The sequence below is a fragment of the Epinephelus lanceolatus genome, chromosome 6, assembly GCF_041903045.1.
Source record: "Epinephelus lanceolatus isolate andai-2023 chromosome 6, ASM4190304v1, whole genome shotgun sequence".
NCBI lineage: Eukaryota > Metazoa > Chordata > Actinopteri > Perciformes > Serranidae > Epinephelus > Epinephelus lanceolatus.
In genome coordinates this window covers 25,104,363-25,132,194 of record NC_135739.1, presented here as the reverse complement: position 1 = coordinate 25,132,194, position 27,832 = coordinate 25,104,363, and the positions used below count along the sequence as shown (strand labels likewise).

Sequence of the window (27,832 nt, the reverse complement as noted above, 5' to 3'; positions counted from 1 at the left end):
GGTGCCCTCATTGTCAACACTAGAAAAGTCCATTCGGTCTCACATTCAGTCAAAACACTGCATTTTTTTAGTGAACAAAGGTGTGTGACACCATGAATAAAATAAAAAACTTGTGAAGGACATTTTAAATAAGCATCATCTTGAAACAAAGCAAAGAATGAGTTGAATTCCTCCACTCAAAAACAAGGTGATCTGCTGATGCTGTTGATCCACTTTTTAAAGAATTCATAAAATTGCCCTCTGGATGACACTAAAGCTGCTGCAGCAACCAAAATCATTCACAAAAAGTTCCATTTCCATATTTGTGGACAATAAAGATGATCATTATTATCATTCTTCTTCTTATTTATTTATTTATTTATTTATTCATTTAAATTGTAAAATAAACTCAATTCAGGCCATTTTTTTCCACTTAAAAATATTTCAATAATCAATATTTAATCAATTCTCATGCCAAACTGGGCGTCTTTTGCCGTGAACATGCTGGCACTCACTCACATATGCACACGTGCACACGATATGCAAAACGAGTGCAGTGAAGCGGGGACGACCTTGAGGAAACACGCCCCCTCCCCGCCCTCGGTCCGTGGTCTCCAGACAAAGACAATGCTGCATGGCTCAGCTCTAAAGATACCTGATTTACCTCATCAGCAACATTTCATTCTGCCGAGCACCCACCAGCAAACACACACACATCACGCATACACCCCACGAGCCCCTCAACTGCTGCCCAGAAGCACAGCAGGAGGGGCAGAGGCAATTAACACCAGTAGCAGTGGTCTCCCTCGGGTGTTACTGCAGCATTTTAACAGGTTTTTTTTTTGGGGTGGGGGGCTCCTTTTTGTTTTCTCACATGGTAGAAAGGAAAGCAGGAAATGTGTAAAAAGGTGTGTCGCTGTGACAGAATGTAGGTGTGAGAAGCTGTAGTGCACATGGCTACCAAACTAATCAAAGTAAAGCAGAGAAATATTGAATTATCATCTTAATGTGCAAACTGAGCAGTTGTTGGCTACAGCTAGATTCTCATCTTTCAATTCCATTTTTTCTCTTTTCTCCTCTACCTTTGATTTGAGTTACAATTACCTTTCCAATATCGCTGGGGTAAAAATAACTCTTTAACAGACAGCTGGTCAAATACTAAAATGCAGGTTACCTTTAGGCATGTTCAGCTTGGGAAGCATTCCTCAATGGCTTAAGACGAACAGAAGAAAAAAAACAGCCATGAAGGGAACAAAAAGGACAGAAAGAAATAAAGAAACACAGAGAGAGACAAAGACCTCCTGTCGTCCGCCCAGCCGGGATTGGTGGCAAAAGCCCAACCTGACTTCTCTCTTCCCATCTGCCTGTCTGACTACTACTGACACACCAGGTGTGAGTGCTCTCGCGTAATACCACCAGTCAGCAGTCACACACTCACACAGAGCCCCAAACAACCAACCACCGCTACGCCTATCTCCCTGTTGACTGGCATTGCTACCTTTGCCAAGTCTGCAGCGTTGCCAAAGCAGTCTTGTTTAGAGATTTGAGTGTCAGTGTGTGTCACTCTCAGGATGAAAACAAGAACCCGATTGGTGATTACTGGAGCTCGGGGTTATGAGGGGTGGAGGGTGGAGGGAGGGAGCTAATCCACTGTACAGGGATGGGCACAAACAGTGCTACACATGCACACATGAACGGTATTAATGCATCATCAATATTTAGGGTTTGCATGCATAAAGATGCAAATAAACACCCTCAGAAATTGATCCAACTCAGCAAGACACAAAGCTTAGACACACACTGGGCACTGTGTTCACTGGGCATTAATGTCAACAGTCATCAGGCCTGAGGGTTGATTAAAGGATCTAGGTCCTGCAGCCAGACAGTCAGACTCAATTTGGAAAACCCGCTCTCCTGATTTAGCGCCAACTTTATCAGCGGCCCGCAGAATAACCTTTTCAAAGTAGGAGAAAAACATCCAAAGAAGACTGAACTTCCGTGCACACATTTCTGAAAGTGTCAATGCTTATAGCTTCACTGCAAAAATTGATGATTATTACTTAAATCCTTGCACTCTTTATCTGCTGGTGGTCTAGAAACTGAGGCTTATCACAGTGCACTGCAAATCAGTCCGTCAACTAAAGCAGTGGTTCTCAACCTACTGGGTTGCGGCCCAAAAATGGGTCGTGGGTCCATTCTGAATGGACCACAAGTGACTCACAGAGTTTTTATTTTGAAGTGTCCGTTTCCTGCTATAGAATGAGTAAATAACGGACAGCTACTTGACAGACTGGCAAACTAACTCCATGACATGGCCAGATCTAAGTATGACGCTGAATGTATTAAACTGTGTGGACCCTGAACTAATGACCAAGGAGAAATCTGGACCCTGTGGCTGGACCAGTTGGGAACCACTGACCTAAAGACCCAAATGCTAATTAATATAATATCTATAAATCAAACAGATAAACCAGTCTGTGTTTGAAAGGGGCAATAGCTTCAAACATTTTTTACTTAGCTGGTTTGTAATGGTGCACCAGAAAATCCGAACTTCCGAGTTCTCAGTTGGAAATTTTAACCTTAACACCCCTGATGTTGGATTTCCGACTTGGAGAGTCAAAGAAACTTGACCGACCAAGACCTCAAAATCTAAAATGGCTGCTCTGCGCTTCAACAGTAGTGAAAGCTGCAGTAATATAGTGCTGGTATCAACTGGTACTGCTAACAATGGCTAACCTGGCTATTGCTAACAACATCTTGGTTTTCCAACTGGTTGCACTGGAACATGATCAACTCAGGTGTGACGCCATTCCCAGCTACAACCTCCAACCTCTAAAGTAAAAGTAATTATGTGTGCCACTTTTTCTGCTGATACCATGCAGTGTACCACACTGTACATCCTAATTACTGATATCTAACAGTCACACTGCACATGATCCACACACTTAAAGCCAAGTTGAAGAGGCAGCTTATGTATTACAGTAAGTGTGTTAATTGCCTTCCTCGGGGCAACCTCAGCACGTCTGCTTCTACAAACCTCCTGGTTAAAGAAGAAGCAAAAACGCTGGCAAATGCCCAAAGCTGGTGAATTTCATTTCTCCGTCTTGGATCCACAGATGGTAATTTAGATGTGCTGTGAATTAATTAAATGAAGAGCCAGTAAATGGGAGTGGGCTGGCGTGATTTACTAGCCTGGTGTCCATTAGGAAAGAAAAGGGTCCTGAGTAATGTGTGCATTTTATGGCTTTGGGGGGTTGGGTGCTGCAGGCTAGTCTATTGTCTCATAAAGACATACTGTGGATAATTCTGTGGATAATGTGGACTGATTTTGTTTCCACCAAACATTCAAAATGTTGTTTTTATGGAGGCTTTCACTGCGAGCCTTGTGGTATCTTGAGAGAGAAGGGGGCTCTTAACTCTGGTGAATTGATGTGCAGTGGTCTACATATTCAGCCACAAAGAAGCACATGGAATCTGACATGGAGATGCCACACAGGCTGGCGTGTGTGTAAGCGTGCAGGCATGAGGACGCTCACTCGCTCAGCCGTCAAATGTTCAGGCTGTGAGGCTTCGATTCCAAATCTCTGCACATATCTGATTTCTCTGGATGACTGATAATGTCTATTAGAGTGTCTAACCCGCACCAGCTATAGTCTATATTTGGTTTTCATAGTGTTGGTTGAACACAACAATACATCTGAATATGGCCCAAAAAACTTATAATTAGACTTTAGAAAAGACATTTCATTAATTAATCAATGGATAAGAATGGAAAACATCAGATCTTAATCACATCTGATGGAAGGATTAGCACATGAACACTTCCAGCTCATGTTTATTTGTCACATTCGCACCTCTGTTGAAACACATCCTCAGCTTCCTGAAAGACGTTGCCCCCGCCCGCCCCGTTCCATCCATCTCCTCTCTAACCGTTTCAGACTCTCCACTGGTGTAAGTGTTATTGCTCTCCCTTGTTCCCTTCTCTCCTGTTTCCATTTTCTTCCACATCAACACCTCTCTCGCCTCCCCCCTCTCCACTAATGTCTCGGCTCAATCTCTATAATAAGGTCTCCATTAGTATGACGGGCCACGGCGTACAGCCTCTGAGGGTGTGACTGCTTGGAAACTGGGTCAAGGTTAGTGAATCTAACTGGTTCTGTACGCAGTTCTGGCTGCACCGCTGCTCTCAGGCAACAGCTCTGCCCCCGCTGTTTTTTTTATTTTATTTTAAAGTTATCTCGGTGAAATTGGTGTCAGCAAAATAGTGTGACTGGCTGGTTTGCACGACTCCATTATTTCTTTTTTGATGCTGTGTGTTTAGATGTGTGTGAGCTGCACTTTATCCATCACCTTATCCATCTCACAAGGGCTTTATTTTCATAAGAGAATTAATTCAAATTTTCTTCTTCTTTTCTCCCTGTTGGCTTGAAATAGAAGCACAGAATATGAAGAACCAATTGCATTTTATATTTAAATAATATATCCATTACTATTACAAAAGTCTTACATCAGTGTCCAGAAAGTCCATGTAATTAATTCAACTCAGCCGACCAATGCATTTAATCTAGTGTGTCTAAAATGCTCTCAACAGCAGGCTGGAAACACAGCTACAACTGCACTATAAACAACCTGTTTTTAAGTTCACGGTGGCTTGAGAGCTGATGTTAAGTCAGTTCAAACAGTCCACTGATGTTTGTCCTCTCAGTGACCTGTGCTCAGTCAGTGCTGAGAACAACAGCTCTCCGTCAGAGGACACGCTGCGGCAGAGTCAAAGTCATCCAGACACATCAACCTTTTATACTGCTTATGCAGCTCCCAGGCAAAACAGAGACGGATGCGTCGGGGACAAACAGAAACACAAAGCACGGAGGGGAAAGTCACACAAAAACCACCAGACAAATTGTGCCTTTTGTGTGGCTGAGTAGTGAAAGTCGCCGTTTTGGGAAGTTGTGGGAATTGTGGCTGTTTGATGAAAAGGTTTTCTGCCGACAAAAACACATTTATGATCGCAACTAGAACAATATTTTTTAGAGAAAACACTGATCTTTTACATAAATATAATATTAGTCATGCACACCCACACAATGTATAAATGTAGCATGTGTTTCTCAAACCTGAGACCTTGCTTCCCATAAATCCTACAACACTGGATTTAAGCAAGAGGAGGGACAAGAATAAGAGCGTTTAACAAGCAGTGGTGGCCCTGACCAAGTAAAACAACATGACATTGAGGAGTACCAAAATCAGGTTGTGTATTTCATGAAAGAACAGCATTGTGTCATCTCTGTCCATCATAATAAAAACATTAAAGCTTCCTGACTAATATTGCCTCCTTAGCTGCGACCAGCAGCTCTCTAGCTCGCTCTGTCAGTTGGTTGGTCAGTCCACAAAAATATCCCCACCCTTTGGTGGCCACACTTTTTGCCCTCTAGGAGGCTGAAATTTGGCACGCAGCTTGCAGCTATTCATGCTTGTTTTACCAGACTTTGGTTGATCTCAGGTCCTATATATGTTTTTATTGTAGAGGAAAGGAAAGTAGGGCAGGGAGCGAGTCTACTGTCACAGTTTTCCAAGCTGATTCTATCTGGCGCACTCCAGCAGCATCACACATTTATGTATATACAAAAAAATTACAATCAATAATCTCACATTAGTAGCAGATAACCTTGAACCCCACACACACACACACACACACACACACACACACACACAGTGGTGACACTGGTGTTAGAGAAAATGAAGCTCTAACAAAAGTTCAGTCAGGAAGATTCTACTTTTGAGTGCTTAGGCTTGTCATTTATTTCTCATATGGTCTGCCATTCTGTCCTCAAAGACATGCTTACTCGCGTTATTTGCCGTCGTTGTCTGGGGCTGTCAATTGAGATATCAGCTGTTCAATCAGCTAATCACATTTAACCAATAGCACGGTGACACACCTTCATTGTTAGCCTATCATCATGCTGCTGTCTTTTTAAGTATGATTGTCTTTTCCCCTCTAATACATTCATGCTGCAATTGTGCACACTTTCCACCTCCTAATCATTGTTTAGCCATCGCAGAGTCATCAGCCTCATCACCCTCATCAGCCTCAGGAGAATCACCGGCCACCAGCCACCACCACCACCAGTGTCTGGACTCCACGGGGGGATTTATCTTGCTGTTGCTCAGGGTACAGTAGACACCCCTTGATTACAAATCTCCCTGTAGAGTCCAAAGTCTTTTTGTTGAATGTTAATCATCACACCTGTAGGAGCCAGAATTTGGCATGGATTTCTTGGAACAAGTCACAGTTATGAGCCTACTCAGCCTCTTAGCGGCTTTTTCATTGATGGTAGTTGCCACAATATCCATTATTCTATACACCTGTAATCAAATTTAAACAATTTACTTTATTCATGTGCCTCTCTCTCCCTAACTGAAATGCAAAGCAAGCTGCAAATAAGAGAGTGAAAAGAAGTGAGTCAGTGAAAGAAAGACAATGATTGATCGAAGGAGACAAAGAACGATGGGAGAAAATTAGAAAACTCACAGAAAATCAGACTGAAACACAAAAGGAACAAAAAAGACAGAAAGAAAAGTGGGGAATGGATGACTGAACATGTTAACGATAGAAATGAGGAAAGAAATAATGAAAGAAAAAAGAAAGAGGAAATTAAAGAAGGAAATTAATAAAGAAAGACAAGGAAATTGTGTGTGAGGAAAGAATGAAAGAAACACATGCAGACATGCTCAGAGAGCGGCGCAGCTCTCCAGGCTTGTGGTTGGTGAAGACAGATAGTTTGGATTGAATGGTTTTTCCACAGCATGACTCACCACACTGGCCTACAGAGCTGCCCATTTCTCCTGTTTCATTTAGCCTTTTCTCACTGGATACCGCACCATATGCTTTTCTAATCTGTTTTGTCGACAAGCTCATGAATGAATTTACACGTACGGGATTTGTGTCCGTTTATGGAAACAACCATTAACTTAAGTATAACTCCACATTTTGATTTGCCTGTAATTTTGCAAATGTGCAAACTACAATCTGACATTAACCACTTGCTTGGATTTTATGTTAACAGCCATTTCAGAGGAGGTCCCTCTTTTCTCAGATGGTGGTTTTTCCACTAACTACAATTGGCATTTCTTCTTTCTGCTGGCACACACACATTTGCAATATCGTGAAGGCTCAGTTTCAACAAGTCAGTAGTTCAGCAGTTTACATTCTGACAGATATTTGTCCAAGACTGTAATGACGATTGCACACTAACTGTAAAAGTGATTTCAAAGCGGTGGAGAAGTGGTTTTCCAAAGGGAAGCTTTGGAAACCAACCAAACAGGATCAGTATCACAATACAAGCATCAAGTCACTCCAGAGATTTCTATTCCGTCAGATGTAGCATATTTTTGACCGGAAAGAACAGAAAGTCTTTAAAACGATCATAAAAACCGATCCATGTAAAAGACTTTAAAATAGATCTCATTTTGGAATTGGACCTCCCACCCTTGGTGTTGAACGTAGCCAGGTTTGAGCTGTACCTTGATGGTGGACGAGGCGTAGAGCATGTCCTCCAAGCTGAAGTGGCAGCAGCTGTTCAGGTTGTCTTTGCAGAAGTCCTGTATGAGCTGCAGGTTGTACAGCCGATCAGCCAGCGTCATGTTCTCCTTCAGACAGACATCTGGCAGGGCAGAGGGAGCCATCATGTGTCAGTGTAACGTCAGTCTGAATTTGATGATTTAAGGGGTTCTACTTTGACGCACACTTCGGTGGTTTTCAGAGCACTGAGATGGGTGACGTGTCTTAAGAACAGTGCTGAGGGTGTTAGCAAGTAACTGCTGAGGTGTTAAAGCACAGTGGTTTGTGAATGACAGACTAATCATGACAGCGAGCTGCATGTCATCAACCTGTGGGTGGAGCTGTGCGTTAATGTATTAAAGGGTAAACAGTGTTGAGTGATTGATCTTTTGTCCCTGTGATGTTCTCAGTTGCATTAAATGTTTGTGTGTGTGTGTATATGCATTGTATGTGTGTGGGTGTTTGTTTGGCCCACTGACAACACACTTGATTATCAAATTGATGTGATTATAATACATCTTCTGTTTGCGACTGATCTCTGATGTATATAAAAAGAGAGAATCACTGTGCTCAGGTTTGAATGTCCTAAAAACAAATGTTTATTTTGGTGACACTGGAAAGAAACTTATAAAAAAAGGTTGGAAGCATTTTTCATTTTTTATTTGGTTCGGTTGACAAAGCTCTTAAACTCCTGCTGATATACTGTATTACGGTCACCTTCAGCTACATTGCAGGATGTCCTGTCCCAAACCAACACACACACACACAAAACAGCCCACACTAACTGTAAGCTCCTTACCGTCCAACGGCAGCAGCTGAGGACAGTAGAAGTGCAGCAGAGCACCCAGGGCTGAGCCATCCGTACTGTCTTTCAGCAGGTTGTCCACTGGGGGGATCCAGGGAACCGACTGGGTCGAGGCCTGCTCCTTCCTGTAGCGAGCCTGTATAACATAGAACATGAATATATAAACCATAGCTGCACAAAATGCGGGTTTCGGGCCAATGGTGGCCCTCAAAAACAATTTGTGCGGTCCCTGAATGTGACATGAAACGCATGCATTAAATTTTTCCGCAATCTCGCCTACATTTAATAAACTACTCGCTACTGTATCAAGCTGTGTCTGCCTCGCAAGTATCTGTCCGGTTAGCATTGGTTACTAGAACTAGACTGGTTGCATGACAAAAAGCGATATCTTGTGACTGTCACAGGAATTATGTTCTGCCATCAATGCTTTTGGTGTTAGCTAGCAATTTCAGTGGACCACTAGCAACTGCATTTTTCCTGTACGGCCCTTGATTATATGCTGGCCTTCTAACTAACTAACTAACTAAGCGAGAACCATTGCTATAAACCGAACTGCATTGTGCAACAGTAACCTACCTTCATCCACAGTACACTTTCTGTTTCTTTATCCAATCATTAATCACAGCTGCAAAATTAGCCATGCATAATGGTGCAACCATCACAACAGCTGTATCTTTACTGTCACTCTAAAACACATTCTGAGCCTTCATTAAATTTACTCATGTATGAAGGTGACTGAATGTTTGTGGAGCCTTACAGCGAGTGTAGTAAAATGTTACAATTGTTGAGAGTGAATAGTCGTAGCGGGCCCACTGAGAGGGAATAAAAACCCACCATGGTAAATATCAGCCCTGCACAAATACAACTGCAGTGACTCACTGACACCTAATGGTGTGATAACAGATAATTATTCTCTACATGTTCAACATTTGTTCAAATTCAGTTTTTTATGTACAGTAGCTGTGCGTGCACCCCAATGGCATGACTTTCCACTACAACACACACAATGTTTGAGGCTGAGAGGGACGATGTTACAAGAGGGTCTACAGTGAGAGCAGCTGGCACAGGGACTATGAAGCAATTTCGTGCCAAATGCTCCGAGACATCCCACCTCTGAACTCAAATTTTAATAAAAAATAATCTTTTTTCTTTTTGACTAATCCCTTGAGACCTCTTCAGTGATTGCCCAAGGCTGTCTAGCTCCACTGACAAGGACCTTCACATTAGCAAATACAGGAAGTGTCTCAACTCCAACACTCATGCTCCTAATGTGTGTATCCCACAGGTTTGAATAAATGCAACCTTACACTAAACTGCAGTTAATTAAGACTCTAGAGAATAAAGGAGAACTGATTTATGACGCAATTCACACTCTAAAAATACACGTGTAACATATCATAATTTCTTTTCGAAGTTTTTTCCTGTACAGTCAATCACATGGACGCAGCACAAGGGAACACTCATTAACCAAAACAGGGAAGAGAAAGAAAAGCTGTGTTTATATAACAATGGAGTCACAGGTTGATGTGCACACATGTAAAACAAAAAAAATGATGGCAAAAAAGGCAGAGAGAGGCAGGACGGAGCGGAGACGGTCACTATGGATACATAGATGAAAGAGCACAGCGCTGATTAGACTTACGGGCACAAGCTTCATGTACCACTTGGTTGGAGACTGCAGCAGCACAGCAAAAGAAAAAAGACAACAACGAGGAAATACTTGTTAGTGAGATTAGTTCGTAATGCGATTAGTAATACAAGGAAAGACATGACAGCAGCGAGATCAAAGGGAGAGAACCTGTGTTTTGTTGAGAGTGCACGAAAAGCGGCCCACACAACCCAAACAACCCTGAAATTGTGTTCATTGTAATGCGGTGTTAAGTTCTGTGTGTGTATCTCAGGCTTTTGATACTCATATGTCTGCAGAATTAGAGTTTAGTTATGGCCACGGCATATATGGGTTACTTCATAGTCACAGTGTCTCTTGAATAAAATGGCACTGCAACTAAATAGTGAACAACAACAGTTCAGTTAGGACCACTTTAGTAAAAGAAAACGTTATTTCCATTGCAATTTGATATTTGGTGGTATGGCTCTGTTCTGGGACCTCTCTGCCCCTCCACGTGCCTATGTGGAAAGCCAAAGGCAGAGAGAGCAGGCCTCTCCACCCTTCCCACGACTGCATGGAATCCTTAAGACAGAGAGAGCACTCCTCTCCGCCCTTCCATGTGCCTACATGGAAAGCCGACGCCAGAGAGAGCAAACCTCACTGCCCTCCATGCGCCTGCATGGAAAGCCTAAGGCAGGAAGAGCCCACCCCTCAGCCCTTCTGCGTGCCTATGTGGAAAGCCTGAGGCAAAGAGAGGACACCTCCCTGCCCTTCCATGCGCCTACATGGAAAGCCTAAGGCAGGGAGAGCAGCAGCAAAGATGCCCCCAGGAACAGAACAGAGCAGCATCAATGACAAACAGAAATGACATTGATAAGTCAGACACAGCATGAAAAGGAGGAGCTGGGGTGGGGGCAGGTTGCAAAGCAGTTTGCAGAGAAGCAGCAACAGTAGACAGGCCTGAACAGTTTAAATAAGGTGCCCTGAATGAAATTTGCCAATTGGTTGCATAGAAAGTAATAATGTGATCTATTAGCAATCAGCTGATCGGGCTGTTTGGGATCAACTGTTGTAGCTGGGATGTGACCTGAGCTTAACACCGTGGCCTGCCTGAACTAACGCTATGCTCCATATGAAACATTTCAAGAACATGGATCTTTAGACCTGCAAGTAAGCTGTATTACATGTAGCACACTGTAGGCAATCTATAATAATAGCCATGCATCCTTCTTTACTGTCTTTAAAGACATACTTCCTGATTGGGAGTCTTTTAAGTGTCCCAAATTTCCTCTGAGCTCACTGCTGATGTGTGGAAGCCTTCACTGAGAATTTCATGAGTTTAAATTGCTGACATGAATCTTAGAATTAAGGGACACCGTATGGCACCTCCAAAATCAGGAACTGTATTGTACTGTTGCTAAAGAGAAGAGCATCCGCTAAATATCCATAGTAGCTAAAAGAAACCAAATAACAATCCCACTGCATAAATGTAGCCAAACTGTCAGCTATCCACTGACAATGTAAGCTGATTCCAAAAGAGTGGAGGCTTGCCTCAGTTAATAGCTAATTACCACACTACCTCGAAGCATCAAAGAACCGAATGTGAGTGCCACTCAAAGTGGCTGGCAAGTGCTCAGCTTCAAAGGGCGAGCCATGACTCGTGAGAAAGTACAGCCACTTTGTACTGAAGCCCCCCAAATAAATAATACAGACAGCGAGAGGATAAAAAGATCAGTTGCAGCTTTCTCGGATTCTCCTGATTTGATTACCGTCACAGCTCTCTGAATGGTAATTTTAGTCAACAGCGAGAGCCTGATGCCATCAGAGGAGAAAACATGATGTAATCTAATAAACAACATATTAGGTAATCAGTTGTATCTGTTTGCCAGTGAATGGACTGCCTTTAAACCTGATATTGCTCCATCATTGTGACTCTGGATGTGATGCTGTAGTGCAGGGGTGGCCAACCAGTCAGAGACCAAGAGCCACAAAAATTACCGTGGTAGTACAAAGAGCCACATCATACACCCTGTGCTTACAAACGCACTCCCTCTCTCACACAAACACGAAATGACATAAAATCAAAATCCATACATTTCCAATTTTCAAAGCCAGATTTATTTATCTCACACACAAATGAATAACGATGAATAGAGATACACACAAACACAGTCTCTCCCTCTCATACTGTCTTCCTCCGTCCCCCCTCCACACTCAGTCTCTCCCTCTCCCACTCTCTCTACACACATCCACACAGTCTCTCCCACTCTCATACTCTCTCCAGATTAGTGTTGTCACGGTACCAAAATTGGGACCCACGGTACGATACCAGTGAAAGTATCATGGTTTTGAGTAGTATGATGATACCACAGCAACAATGAGGCAGATGTGCCTTTTGTCATTTATAAAAAGATAAATCACTTTTCTATAATACATCAATGATATTTCAATGGAATGAATTACTTATTGACTTATTCATACTTCAAAAACAGCATCAATAAGTGATTAACATGGGGGGATCAAAATAAAATAAATAAATGAAATAAAAATCAACCAGCCACCCTCCTCCCCTGACAAGTAAAGAACAGTCCCTAAAGTGCGGTGAGGTTTGTGGGCCTTTACCTGCCACAAAGAGAAATATGAACGGCTCGTTTCTCCTCTGACACGCCTCATACCTGTGTGCCACCACAGCTCGGCTGTTCAGGTATTTCTGAGCAGTCAGGATGCCAATTTATTCACCTGGAGCCGGGCTTCTCAGGTGCCAGTAAGCCATTATCTTGCGCCGCGGAGCACTATGGCCATTATTGGCCAGCGCATGGAAACTCACCCTCCTTTGATTGGACTTTGAACTTATCCCACAGTAGTGGCACCATGTCATGTACCGTGGTGTTTAAGTAGCAGCCTACTGCGGTCTACCGTTGGTACCAGTATACCGTGCAACACTACTCCACACACATCCACACACAGTATCTCCCTCTCTCATACTCTCTCCACACACGCACACACACACACACACACACACACACACACACACAAAGACACGCATTTCTGCCCTGACATTTTGTGTTGTGCGATATCGCCACCGCGCTGCAGTCCTGCATTCCTCCCGAACTCCACACCCTCTCACCTGCCTGTGCGCACTCCTCTCTCTCTCACTCGCTCCACTTAAGCCTGTTACATTTCTTAAAGGGCCATACACACTCATAACAATAAATTGATTTTTTTATGACGGAAGAGCTGCACGCCGATGGTTTTAATTAATGGATCGAAGAGCCGCACACTGATAGGCAAAGAGCCGCATGCGGCTCGCGAGCCGCGGGTTGGCCACCCCTGCTGTAGTGTATATTTTCTATGTCCGGCATTATTCTCTTGAAGTATATGTGAGCTCCTTTCTTTATTGTGCTACGTATTTTAGCAGATATTTTTTGTCATTTACATTGTCATGATTCCATGCATTTATCAAACACAAGGATGTGGGTTCCTGAATATTTGTTGAACCTCGCAAATTTGGTTATACTAATACATGTCTTGAAAACAAGACCAAGATCCCTAACTTAAAGAAACCATTAGCTGTTGTGCACTGGAATTCAATGAACATTGCAAAAGGTCATTCAAGGCAGAGAGGGAGAAATAAAGTCTGCCCTCTGCCTTCCAATACATGACCTCATAAAGTCAATGCAAGCTGAACATTTGGTTGGCAGGATGGGAGCATGGCATGAGACAGAGCAGGGGAGATCGATCTTTGGGTTATGATGAACTTTGGGCTTCTCTGACTGTCATTGAAATTCTGTATACGAGCAGGAGGTGAGCCTGGGGTTTTGATAAAGGCTGCTGTGATGATGCAAATGGCTACTAATGCCCACAGATAGCCCATGAAGGGGTCAATGTGAACTTTCAATGACAGGGTATTCAGAATATGCAACTCGAAGCCTTGCTGCCCCGGTTAGTTTGAGAATATGATGGAGGAGATCAAGACTGTCTGCGTCTAAAGTGATGATCTAAGACTGTGGGCTAAGCAGGGTCAAACAGAGTTTAAAATCTGTTATAGCCACCAATCAAACCCCTGGGGAGAGGTAAGGCCTTCGTCCATCATCTCCTTAAAGAAAGGCAAACACACACACAAAAACACACGCACACAAATGTACAACACACATACACTCCATCCATCTCCACTTCAATCATCCTGCAACTCTCCCTCTTCCCCATCAAAGTTCATCCTCTCAAGCCAGACATGTCCGGCTGAGCTGCGGCTCAGCGTTTGCAACTTAAAAGGATTAGCCCTCACTTCTCTGTCCTGACGCTGCCTTTGCAGTCACCCACCCCCCACACACCTCCCTCCTACTACCCTCTACCCACCCTCACCCCTGGGTACGGTACAGTAGGTTAAAATAAAATCATTGTTGCCCCGGTGAGCTCTAAGGGTTGTCCTAGGAGGGTACGTGTCTCTCTCTGTCTGACTGAGACAGAGGCTGCCTGTGTGACTCACACTGCAGTCATACTGCAAAGACAGAGGGGGGGGGATTTGGGGAGGTGGGGAATGATGGAGGGATAGAGGAAGGATAGATAGAGTGGCTAGACGTCTGCAAAAAAACAAACAAAAGGGAAACAGTGATGCACAATTTTTTTAAATCATCAAAGTTTAAATCATTTTGCGCCCCCATACCCTAATGCAAATTACAGACAAATTCCTCTCTTTGTCACCTTGTTCTGATTGACTGATGTAAATGAGACCCTCATTTCCTTGCCTCATTTCGGGCCAATCAACTTACGTGATTGTGTGTGTGTGTGCACAATTAGGACATTAATGCTCAGGCTTTGTTGTGTCTCAGTGAAAGGCAAATAAAATGAGTGGTTTCTTTCTCTCATAAAACAACACAGCTTATTGTTAGTTTGGCAACAGAAGACACCATTTCTGGCCTGATTGCAGAGGCAGAGGAGGGACAGAGAGAGTCAGACAACAGCCTTGTGGTTTTATGACCACCCAGTAAAATTTATGGTCATAATAGCCATTTTATGACTGATACACATATGTAGAATATATACATGTATATAAACTGAGACACTGAAAGGCAGAAGACAAAAAACACTTGGATGGAAGCAGAGTCATTATTACATCTGAATACCCAAAACGCTGACTGTGCCTGCCTTGCGTCTGCCAACACAGCAAGCAGTTGTTATGCAACGTGTCCTGTCTGAGGCAGCGAGACCACTAAGGTAGACACAAATTAAAGTTTAAAAACGGTCCTGTAAACAATATGCAGAGAGTGGTTTTAGAAAAGGCTGATATTTCACCAAGTATTCATTCGGCTCAAATTTCACATGTACAATGCAATGAACAACACTGTTCTTTCTGATATTCAAAAAAAGTACTTAAAGGGGTATTTCACTGCGAGAAAGATCACCTTTTTAGAGAACTGGGCTGCAGTAGAAAGATAATTATATTGTATAATTTTGAAATTGGTGCTATACCTGACCAGAGAAAACACAGGAAAGAGGCTTTTGCTCAAGAGGTAGAAAACCTACAACTTCCAGAAGCACTGTGCCACACCGGACCAATAAACGCTTCCACTGATAGGTGACGGTGATGTGAGCTTGTCCGTTTTAACACAGAAAACAATATGACGGCCGGCTGGTTATTTGAGCTGCTAGATAAGCAGGGAAATCTGGCTGCTGGCAAGATGGGAAGAGGGAAGTTTACCACATACTGTACACATGGTTATGATACAAAGCTGGTTGAAAAAACAGAAAAGTGCCTCTTAAAGCTTTGAACAGACAGAAGCAGAACCTGTTTCAGCAGCTGCATGCAGACACACTGACTGATTTGAGAGTACTTTATCGGAAAGTGTACAACTACATCATCTAATGACTGACTTTCATCACAGTTCAGACTAGAACAATGTAGCCATGAGCAACAGAGAGAGACAGTCATCATGAGGACACACACTCCCTCAAACACAAACACACACACACACACACACACACACACACACACACACACACCAATCCGCGTGAGCCTCCCTGAGGTTAGGGATGATGTTACTGAAGGGCCAACACTCACGCTTGGGGGGCCAAACAAACTGATGTGTTGGCACTCACATCATGAGCAGGCATGGCTCCACATGTGAGACACTCAATGACAGGGTGACTATGCTGCAAAGAGACTCTGACTTAACTCGAGTTTTTCCGTTTTGGAAAGAGTTTTCTTGTTCAACAAGCATGAAAAAATGTAGATGAAATGATTGGTCACTTATTTTTGATGCAACTTCACCAGTTAAAAGTGTGTGTGCTCATGAGGGATAGCTGAGGCATGCTGTGTGCTGCGTCTGCACACTGACTGGTCAGATCAGCATCAAACATGGTGGAAGTCTGCACAGCCCTGGGACTGGGAAAAGAACCACACACACACACACAGTGCAATGCTTCATGTCAACTCCCTACAGACGAAAACAAAAGGGACAGGGTTTCAATATTTTCCTTAGGTAGTCTTTCTAACTCTCTAAACATTCCTGCAAAGCAGCATCACTGGCTGTGTCACAGTTTGTTGCCTGGCATAAACTGTGACAGAGAGGAAGCTAGGAGAGGAGGCATGACCCTGGGGAAGGGGTGAGAAAAGATCTGATGATAGAGGAGACAGAGTCTTGAGCGTAGGAGTAGAGTAGAGATCAAGGGCATGGTGAAATTGAAATGTCAAAAAAGGAAATGAATAATAAAAGAGAGCGGAGACTGAACGGCTGCTGATGAGTGTGAACTGAATTTTCTCAGGGTTATCTAAAATGTGTTGAGGGGGTTCATGACTTTCAGGGATCACTGAAACTTGCTAAAAACCCACTGCATCATACAGGAACCACAAAGGTTACGTTCCTGTTTGAAAACTGCTGGTGGTGCGTAATAAATGATACAGAGGTGAGAAGCAGAAGCATGAAGAATGAGACATCAGTGTGACATCATCCACCTGCCCCCCCCTCTCCCTCCTCTTGTCTGATCATCTCTCTGCTGTGTCGGGGTGATAATTAGTGAATGCTATGCCAACTCTGACCCTCACTGCCAGACCATAATACCTAATGTAGCACTGACCAAGCACCCAGGAATAGTGCTGGGCTTTGAAACCATTTTTACATAGTGGTCAAACGTCCAGATCTGTCACGTTATGCCATGGGGCCCAAAAATACTTTTCCCCATAGACTTACATTGTAAAAGAGATGCCTGTAAGTCAGCGGATATATTGTTTTGAGCATCACAACCTCCACAAAATGACATGTTTCACGATAGGTATTTGATCCAATCAGTTAATAACATTTCAAAAGTCTAGAAGTGCAGATTAAATCATACTTTTATCCCCACTCAAGTTAGCAGAGGGCTAAACCAGAAGTTGCTCTATGGGCCCCACAATGCAGAAGATACAGAAATCAATCTTTTTTTGGCTTTCCGTACCACTGAGCAACTTTCATTGGAATGTAGGGGGCTCCGCTTCAAACTCCATATCCAGTTTTCTTTATACATCCATGGTACTGACACACAGACATGGACCTGACTGAAATTAATAATCAGTGATAAAAAGGTTTAGGCCCGGTGTCCGCCAAAGCTTTTTTGCTATAGATGCCCAGCTGGGAGCGTTTGAGAGCTCTCTGAGGGAGCACCTTTTTTGCAGCTGGAACGCTCTGGCTCCGTGGAAGTAAACATGTCGGCACAAGATAGAGTTCTTGCTTTGGATGAGGGGAAGACTATAGCATCCAGCGAGAGAAGACTGACGCACCAGTTTGTGTTGGTTCAAGAGAGGAAATACAAGATATATACAGTGTAGGGACATATTTCTCCCCCATGGTTGTTTTTGTTGTGCAGCACTTGTACGTGTAAGATGAGACGGTTTGTCTTTGCGGTATTTGTCCCTCCTACACTGTGACTGCCAAAGCGACAGTAAGAAGTGCAGCATTTTTACCCAAGCTTGAACATTTTTAAACCCTCAGCACTGAGAAAAAAATAATGCCAAAGAGGCAGCGATCAGTGCAGAATTCATGGTCAGGGCCTCATCATATTGCCAGCGTTTGTAGGGCACCGTAAATATGCAGCACTCCCATTGCTAAGGATTGAAAAAATACACTGGCCCCGCTTTGGTGAAGACAAGCCCTTAATGTGGTTTTTTGCAGGGCTGTGTATTGGCAAGAATCAATACCTGCGACAATACAATTATGATTAAATATACTGCAATATAGTGTGATACTGTAAGCAAGGCGATATACTACACTAAAGATAAATTACAACACTGAAGGATCTAGCCATCAGGGGTTTAAACAAAACAAAATGAACCACTGCTACTAATCTTAACATGTAAACTATTAATTTAAAACATAACATCATGATATTAAGGTGTATCAATACTTTCTTGCCAACCTACTATTTTGTGAGATTTAAATTCCTAAGTGAACGAACATATTAATCAGTGTATATGTGAATAATTTATTGGAAATGCAGAGTCAAACTACAGAATCCAAATACAGATTTGTCTAGTTACTCAAATACATAACACACACACACACACACACACACACACATACACACACACACACAGTTATATAACAGATTTGGACTGAGGGCAGGACTTCTCCCTAACCCCACATGAATGACCTCACACTAACTGACTGCTGGCCTAATGAGACCCGAGAGCACTGATCTGCTGGTTAGGGCACAAATGAAGTGAGTGAAGCTCGTACTGTCGCCACGGCAGATAAACTTGTTATCAATTTGAAGATGTCTCCTTTTCTCATTTAACAAATACAGACTGAGCTTACGTCTAAAACTCGGACATATGTGAGTGAGATTTTCTTTGACGGTAGCTGAGTGTTAAGGGCTTAAGATCTTCTCGAGGAAACTGGCCTCAGATATTACAGTGACACAGAGGTCTGGGACAAATATCTGTCAGTCAAAAGGAGAATGCTGTGGTAAGTCCATTAAGTGGCACCAAGGATTTCACTTAGCTTAGTTGAAACTGTCCATCAAACTGGCGACATCTGTATGTTGAAGTGTAGTTAGTGAAGTGTTGGGAGAGAGGAAGGGAAGGAAAAAAAACACCCACCCGAGGACTCCCAGCAGGCTCGGCACTCTGCGTCTCCCTTTTCCTCTGTTCCCGAGAAATTACCTCTTTCAGATACTCGTTTACCTGAAAGAGAGAAGACAAGATTCAAATTCACAATGAGTAACATTTAATATAATATAATATAATATATATTATTATATAATATATGTCGTATAAAGAGTAATAATAAAGTTCCTTATCATATTTTTATCATGAGCATTTTAATTTAAATAAAACTAGCTAATTGTGCTTTTGTGTTACGTGTCAATTTACTGTCTCTTCCATAAGGAACCATGATAGAATCTGTGTTTAAAGGCATACATTGTAGGAGTTTTCGGATTTACTGAATCACCTGAAATTTCAATTTATTCAGAATGAAGTTGAGTTTAGTTGAATCTAATCTAATCTCACTCAAGCCTACACTTTGGACAACATATAGTATGTCTGCCTAAATGTATATGGCTCCAGTTAAAGCAGAAATCAGCTTTCTTTAATCTGGTGAATTTTGGACCTTTGGAACACAAACGGACTCCAACAGAGAGCCATATGTCCGACCAGTAGGACTCCATGACCACACCTGTTAGCTATTGTGTGTGTACGTTTTGTGTGTGTGTGTGTGTGTGTGTGAAGCTCAGAGCTGGCGGCAGCCCAATGTTCCTACTAGAAGAATGTAAACAGACTGGGCCCTGTAGCACTGTATGGAGGAGCCGCAGCCATCTGTACAGGCAGGCCATGGAGCCAACCACTTACTTCATAATGTAATGAGTCTCATGTACACAGTGCATGTCGGTTCAAAGGGTATTAGGCCACATTTTACTGTTGTGTAACATGTAATAATACTTGTATAATACCTACTGTAGTAATGCATTTTACAGATCATTTTTAAAGGGTCGTTTGCATTTGTTTTCTTGTAGCTCCTAAAGCACTTTATGTACAGTATATAAAACTTGGACTAAATCCAAATATTAAATGCATGAAAGAATGTGCTTTGCACATTAAAGTGATGGATGGCCCCAAACAGCATTCACCAGCTGTAGGCTTGACAGTAGGCTGTAAAAATGATGTAGTTTGATCACATACATTTGCAGCATCACTTCAGGTTTGCGTGTTTGGGTGAACAGAGCTGCTACACCAAAATAATCTGTCTGTGTTTCAGTGGACATTAACTGGTTGTATAAGAGTGTGCCAGTAAACCCGGAACTTTGTTAGCGCTTTTAGCACTTCCGGTTCTCTCGTCTAAAAGTCAATACGTTTTTGAATGGGATTTTGGTAAAATGCCTCAAATAAGGTCTGTGGTTAACAAAAGCTTAAGCGAGTTTCAGGTTTTGTTCTACGACATAAAACACGTCAGTAAATACCCTACTTGTGAATTTTGAAGCTTTTACGTGTCTTAAAAAAGGCGGTTGCTAACAAGTTGCTCAATACGACTACAAACCCTGTCGGGGACAGAAAACGTCATCACCCCCGATTTCCCCATTATACAATGTTTTTAAAATAAAGCGGCCGAAATCAGTTGAAAGCTTAGTGGCGGTGACGTCAAGAGTCATGCGACCGTGGGGTAGTCATGTAGTCCGTTAAAGCCTAACGTTAGCTTTTTACTTCTGGCGATCGCATTTAAGCTTCAAATGCGGTATGAAAGGTGTTCATATGTGAAGATTATCTTGCTGAACAAAACCTGTAAGTATCATAAACTTGTGTTAGCCACAGAGCTTATTTTCTGACATAATCCAAAACGCAATGCAAAAATCACATTCACTTTCTCTTCCGGGAACCAGCACGATGCTAATCTTCCGGGTTTTGACGTCAGCCCTGGCACACTCTATTACCCTGATTGCTGTTCATGGAAAGAACATAAGAATACAGAAACAAAACACAGCTTAACAGCAACCTTTACACATTATTATCTGTACTACCCCTTGTCAGTTGAAACAAGAATGTGTGTTTTAGCTTTAGAGTTCAGAGGAGTCAAAAAGAAAAGATGCCTTATGTCATAGCTAATGAGAACAGCCACCTTATACATGTGATCCTTAACTGCATGCAAGATGTAGATAATGTTAAATCACACCATCATCGAAAGAAAAAAGCACAAAAATGTCACGTGACGTCACCATATTCTTGTTCCCTGAATTTCTCTTGCACATACAGTGAGTCACGTTAACACATGGCCGTCCTCATATAAATAGCACTCTGTTAAAAGGTTATAAAAGCAGCGAAAGAAGTGAAGAATTTGACAATTATTACACCCAGGAGGATGTTTGCTCATGTGCTGCAAGTTCACCTGTACACGTCATATGGTACGACCTCAGGGTGCACATGTAACAGACTTGATGGTATTTGGGTCAGTGTTTTTGAGTGTAATATCTTGCTGTGCACTGTGGAATTTCAGAGGTCAAGCTGTATGAGCCCAACATTGATGAAATGCCCCTGAGCGAGGGTATCCACAGTAACTTGTGTACAGCACCAGCCTACTCAAAGTTTATGATGTGACACAACCCCAACGGCTAGCATCTTACAATCTGTCCTTGTAGTGACAGTAAATCTGTTATTTTAAAAAGATATACCGTTACCCACCTTGTTGATCCAGGTGGTCACTGCGTCCTCTGTGTCATAAGGTGTTTCCACCTCGGGGTCGCTGGATGAATACTGACGAATGCACGCCATCACCTTCTCGACGCTCACCACCTCCACCGTGTACGCCATCATCAGAGTGTCGATCATTGCCAAGTGGGCGCTCTGGAGGAGAGAACAGCACAGAGAAAGATTTAGAGGGTGAAAACGAGTAGCTTTGAGGTAGCTGGGGATGCTGGCAGGTGCTCGACTGTGATTCATTTCCTACTGATTGCAAAATTGAAGTATTTTAGCAAATTCTCTCAGTCAGTAGCTTCAAAGGTCAAACCCAATTGCAGCGATCAACACCTTGGCCAAGTGTAAAATAGTGCACAATAAGAGGTTGGAAGATGAGAAAATTAGCGGTGTGTTTTCTTGACAATGTAGCTAAAGAGACAGATCACTTTGCTCTGAGAGGAATTGAACCTCAGACCACAGCAGTGATTTTATCTCAGTTAACAGACTGAGTTGTCAGACTACATGAAAATCCGAAGCTTGAACAGAATCAAGATAACACATATGTATAAAAATGAGCACTTCCTGCATTTTACTGATTGCAGACAAAGTCAAAATCCTGTCAGGCCCAATTGAGACCAAAAACAAGACATGAAAAAGCCAACAGTAAGACAACACTGCAAACATATTCCGGAGTGTGGAGCGAGGTATTGAAAGGGTAGTGATTTATAGGATTGAACCAGGATCCTCCACTGTACTGTACATCTGTCATCAGTTGAGCAGTCCCTTGTGGTTGTTGCCCTGGAAACTACTGTCTTCATCCCTGGTTACAAGACCCAGTTTGCTCACAGCGACTGCTAGCCTTTGAGAATCCTGAATAAGACATCTTCCTGACAACAGAGTCCAATTAATAGAATTGGAATCCACGCTAAGCTGCTAGGGTAGAGTGGGGGTTTTTATTTTGAAAAACTACAAATATGAATCAATTTTTGACATAGAACCGTAAAGTTCATCACACAGTGTCACTGTGAACATCTTTCACTGACTTACATGTCCTACTTTTCACTGGGTAAGACTGTGGTTGATTCAGTTCTGTGCTATCAATCAGTATTCTGGTTTATCTAAGACAAATATCAGACTGTGATGGATTATATTCTCTGCATGTTGTATGAGTACTCCTGCACTTTGGCTTTGCTCCCAATAGAAACTCTTTAGAAATACCACGTTTAAATCTGATATTGAACGCAACACAAGGACCAGAACAAGGAGAGGCGTGGTTACCAGTTCTACGTGGCAACATGCAAATATATTTACAGTCATTTTCACTACTAGTGATCGAATAAACTATGGCTGTAATTTTATGAGAATTTATGTTGTTACTCTTTTTTCAAATGGTGGGCATCTGTTTATGATGAAACATGTCACATATTCCTCCATAGTCTTTATCCACAGTGTCACCTTGTTTCTTGTCTTTACTATTTATTTCCTGCAATCATTACTAGTCATGCCATTGGTCTGGTTTCCATCAAAAAACAAGGACTACCTCATGGATGAGGTACAATGTTTTTCAAAAACTGTTTAAATGCAGAAAAAGGGTTTACTTTTTTCATTAATTTAACCTATTCATGAGATGCAAAGGAAACCAACTTCAACTTTCAGTAGCTTGTGTAGCATTCCACAGCTGTTTAGACTCATCAGGCTAATCTTTAAATGGTATCAGCTAAAAACTACTTGAGGCATTGTGCGAGTATAGTAAAAATCTACCTAAAGTCACATTTTGGATTGCCTAGCACCACTCTGCTCGTAAACTTCTATTACAGAGCCAACGTCAGTGTCTGTTCCACCATAACAAAGGAGAACGGTAAACTCTAAAACAAGCATGTCAAAAAAATTAAAATTTCCATTAAAATCAAAGCAATTCGTTTTAAAGAGAGAGATATTCACACATCCAACTGTCTCGGATGCAGGTGTGTCGGAAAATATCACTTGATTCTTTGAACAGAAAATCCTGAACACTTTAAACACTCTTGATAAAGGTCCAGGAGGACCAAAATAATGGTGTTACTAATAACTTGTGAAGCTGAGCAAGAGAAGTGTTTGGGATTTGCTGTTTAAAGATCAAAATCAGCAACAAGGCAGTCACAAACAATTAAATTGTGCACATAATTGCCATTGTTACACTAAAGAATAGCAGCCTATGGGACTCAAACCCCATATATATAGTGTGTGGGTCAGTTCATATCACAGATCAAAGCATAGGTGGGCAAGTTCATTAACAGGAAGCTTTTACTCTAAATTTGGAGTGCATCAGTTAATAATAATTGGAGGCTATCCTTTGGAAGCAAACCATCCAGCCCTTTTGACAAAGCAAAGAAAATCTTCTATGTTCTCACACTGCAACTAAGTCATAAGAAAGAGGCTGTTATGATGGATTTGTGTATGACTTTGACACCTCAGACAGGTGTTCACTCCTACCAACAGTCCACCTTTGTTTCCTTTAACTACAATGAGCTCTTGTAACCAGGACCCTTCCCCAAACATAATGTCCTGATCATGACAACAATCAATCTTAACTAGACTTGCTCAGTGACAACTCGGTGTCCCCGTTGTACCAGTGCTTGGTTCCCTTCTCTTGCTTGCAGATACAAATATGTTTTTAGTTTGTAAGTTTATTTTTGAAGACTGATGCCTAATTAGTGTATGCTAACTAGCTATGTTACATCATAAAAACAGGCCTTATGATATGAAAGGCAAGTTCAAAGCAGCAAGACTAATTTAGAATAAAAATAATATTTCTCTGGGTCAAAACAGACAAATACAGAGCTTTTCAAATAGTCAGAAAACAGCCCTGTCAACTCTTAAACTCATGCATGTTTACATACTTAGCATATTTTAAGAAAGACACTATGCTGACATGTAATCAATCACTTTAATCTGCAATGTCGGTAGTAATATAAGATAATGTGGAAAGTCTTCACTGCAGCATGGTGGTATGGGTACGGCAAACTGTGTAATCTGTGTATTTCAGTCCTCGGCTCCTACCTTTAACTCCCTCTATTAGTCTGCACTGTTTTGGGAAACCACCAAACACTACCCTGGAATCAAAACGCCAAATATTTATACTTAGGCCGCAGGTTTTCCATGAGCTAACCCGATTCATCAGGCGTACAGTTAAAGCGGCCCCTTGAAGATCCACAGAGATGCTGTGCAAGACAGAGAAAAGAAAAAATATATGAAACATATCAGTGGAGGGTTTTATGATGAAAGTGATGTTGGAGAGCTGCATGTTCCCTCACTCTGTCGTTAACAACCTATGTGTCATTTTATGCTGATAATAAGGCAGAAGAGATTAAGCCAGAGTACTTGGTTAAGTGTTTCATTTCCTCTTGGACCACTCATGTGTGCTGTTTTGCATATTATTTGCTCATGTTTTCTTCTTACTGGGTGTCATTTGTTTGATGAAAGCTGGAAAGACCAAGGGATTTTCTTTCCCCCAAAATGTATAATGATATTGTAATATTGGCTGTCAGGTTAGCAACTACAGTGCATTTTTAGATATGAAATGAATTTGCTATGTGACACTACATTAGCTTAATGCTTAATTTCCACTATCTCTGATCTGGCAACCCAGCAGCAAACCAATCCCATTTAATAACACACTGCCAACATGCTTCCTATTGGCCTTCATTTAGCCTGTCCAAACATTGTAAAACACGATCCCAGACACAAACAGCTAAATGCATGTACACATTACACGTCCTGTTATCAATTTGTAGAGCACATTTACAAATCTGCCCTGTATTTCCACTACAAATGATCAACTCCAGGCAAGACTGATTTCTAAAAGGCCAAGGGACCAGCGTCATTCCTCAAAGGCCTATTTTGCCTCCAGCTTCCTCCCCTTTGCTGAGCAATTTGAGGATATTGATTTGGATCTGCTGTGGCCTGATGAGATAAAATGACAACAAGGAGAAGTAATCTTGTTTACCAGACCACAGACCTGCAGTCTCTAATCATATTGAATGACACCAGGCCATTGTGTGGGAGGAAGAGGCTAGCGTCGGACCACATGCTTCCAGAATTTGTGTGTTTCTGACTCTGGGATTGTGCATACTTCATAATGAGACAAAACAGCTTCATTCAGCACTTAAAAGTCAGAGGTGTTAGCAATTAGCAGCAGTTTGGAGTTGACACAATACTTGAAAGCATGAAAGCCACAGTTTCAATCCATCTCTGCAAACTCAAACTGTTTAAAACTGTAATTAAATGGAAAAAGAGAAGAGTGGAGAAGGAGGAGTACCCAAACAAAGACAGTGATGAGTGAGGCACTTTACACAGAGTCAAGAAAATCACTAAACATCTAATTATGTTTACCTACTTTTAATTACTAGAAATCTTTAAACAAAACAAAATTTAGAACCCCGTTTAAGAAAACAAGCAGTACTGTTTAGCATTTCTAACAATTGAAAATGAGCAAACAGCTTGAAACATGTTTTAGTATCTGGAACAGCTTGAAATCATGGGGAGATTGCGTTGGCTGTTTGGGAGGCTGACTGACACATATTCCCCCTCTTGCAGTTTTCAAAAAATGTTGACCGTGACTGTTTTTGTTTTTTGTCGCGGTCGATCACTTTGCTAAAGGGTGTAATGAGTTTGGCTCTTGAGGAAAAGTGTTGGAGCTGCACTCAAGTTGTTGACATGTACTTCAAAGTGATGACACTGTGAGGAACATGGGCTTCTGAAGGCTGATGGAGAGGCGGGCATCTTCTGCATGTCCACTGTTATGCCACAAATATACAACTTGACATTATTCACCATTTTAATCTCTGACTTTATGACAGGATAGAAAGCCCTGAGGCTAGAATTGCACTTGGGACACTAAAATGCAGCATTAATATAATTTATATTGCACAAGTGCTATATGAACCATCATCAGGGCTTCCTACCTGATGTGTGTGGTGAGTCTGTAAATCAACATTAAGCAATATCATGCTTAAGATTTATTATCATATAATAGTAGTGCCCCCCCGCCCCCCCAAGCCACTTTTACACTGCCTTTTCGAGGTGGAAATTTCACACCATTATGCCTCTACTCTGTGTAAAAGATACAATTGTGGAATGGGAGGACAGAGTTATCACGCCTTTAAGTCGGCATCAGAGGTAGTAACAGCGCAGTGGAGATTTAAAAAGGATGAGAACAACTGCCATAAAACAGAGATGATAAATGATTATTATTATTGCCATTTTAATGCATTTGTTAATGTTTAAAAAGCATCGCCGACTCATCTGTAATATGTCATACTAGAAGCCTACACTCTTGTGTTACATGTCACACCCATCGCACCTCTTCTGCTTCCACGATGCCGGCATGCAGTCTAACATCACACAGCGCTGTTGTTTGGTTCTGTGTAAAAATGCAAAGGCAGCATACAGAAGGGACTTCATAGTGGCACTAAAGCACAATCTCTGTGTAAAAAGGGCTTAAGAGGCTGTTGCATGCTATTTTTTTTAAGCTAGACAACCTAAGGCATCCATTGTCAGTATAGCTTGTTGGTATAGGGGGCTAACTAATGCTCCAAATTTAGGCGAAATTGTGGCGAGAGAACAACTGGCATGGCCATTTTTCAACTCTCACCTCAAGACATCTCAATGAAAAAGGGTTCTGCGGGTACCCAAGATTCTCCATTATACTTATACTGGAGAAGGCTTGTTCCCAGTAAATGCTTTGTTTCTTCAATCAATGTACCCCTTCTAATTAAAGCTGTACATTTGTCTCGTTAAGGCAAAGACAACTAGCCAACTGAAGAACAATGTATCGCCTAACACACATAGATACATAACACATTAAAACAGGACAGTTGTGGAACCAAAATGGATAGTGTACCAGTACTAGTCTGTGCACACCAGATTATTAGTAACATTAATTGTAAAATTTGATTCCTATACTGACATGTTTTCAGTCAACCCATCTGGCCACTCCCATGAAAAATTTCCAGGGGTGCCACTGTCAGACAAACCAACACTGAAGAACTGATAAAGGGCCGATAACAAAGCTTTTTTGGTTCATCAAAATAGATACAACTGTCTCATTTTATTTGAATAAATATGAGAAATCCCTCTGTAAAGGTCTTCTGCACTCACTGCTCACAAAGCATATAGTGCTTCAACTGCCATACTGTGTAACTCTCGCAGAAATGGTCAGTGCAGGGTCAGCTGACTGTGCGTAAATGTCAGGTGAAAGCTAGGAGG

The 27,832-nt window shown here is 42.0% G+C and overlaps 1 protein-coding gene across 4 annotated transcripts in view; it reads right to left on the bottom strand.

The window, feature by feature from the left end:
* camsap2a (calmodulin regulated spectrin-associated protein family, member 2a) overlaps positions 1-27,832 on the bottom strand; it is a 61,372-nt gene that overhangs the window by 13,945 nt on the left and 19,595 nt on the right. For 2 of the 4 annotated variants that reach the window (XM_033621788.2, XM_033621789.2), the window contains exons 3-7: positions 21,593-21,754; positions 19,022-19,105; positions 9,985-10,017; positions 8,337-8,478; positions 7,501-7,640 (exon numbers count right to left, since the gene is read on the bottom strand). In XM_033621788.2, coding sequence (XP_033477679.2) covers positions 7,501-7,640; positions 8,337-8,478; positions 9,985-10,017; positions 19,022-19,105; positions 21,593-21,754 — 561 coding nt within the window. The remainder of the gene's footprint in view (positions 1-7,500; positions 7,641-8,336; positions 8,479-9,984; positions 10,018-19,021; positions 19,106-21,592; positions 21,755-27,832) is intronic. The other 2 variants (XM_078168850.1, XM_033621790.2) reach the window with 1 other exon arrangement.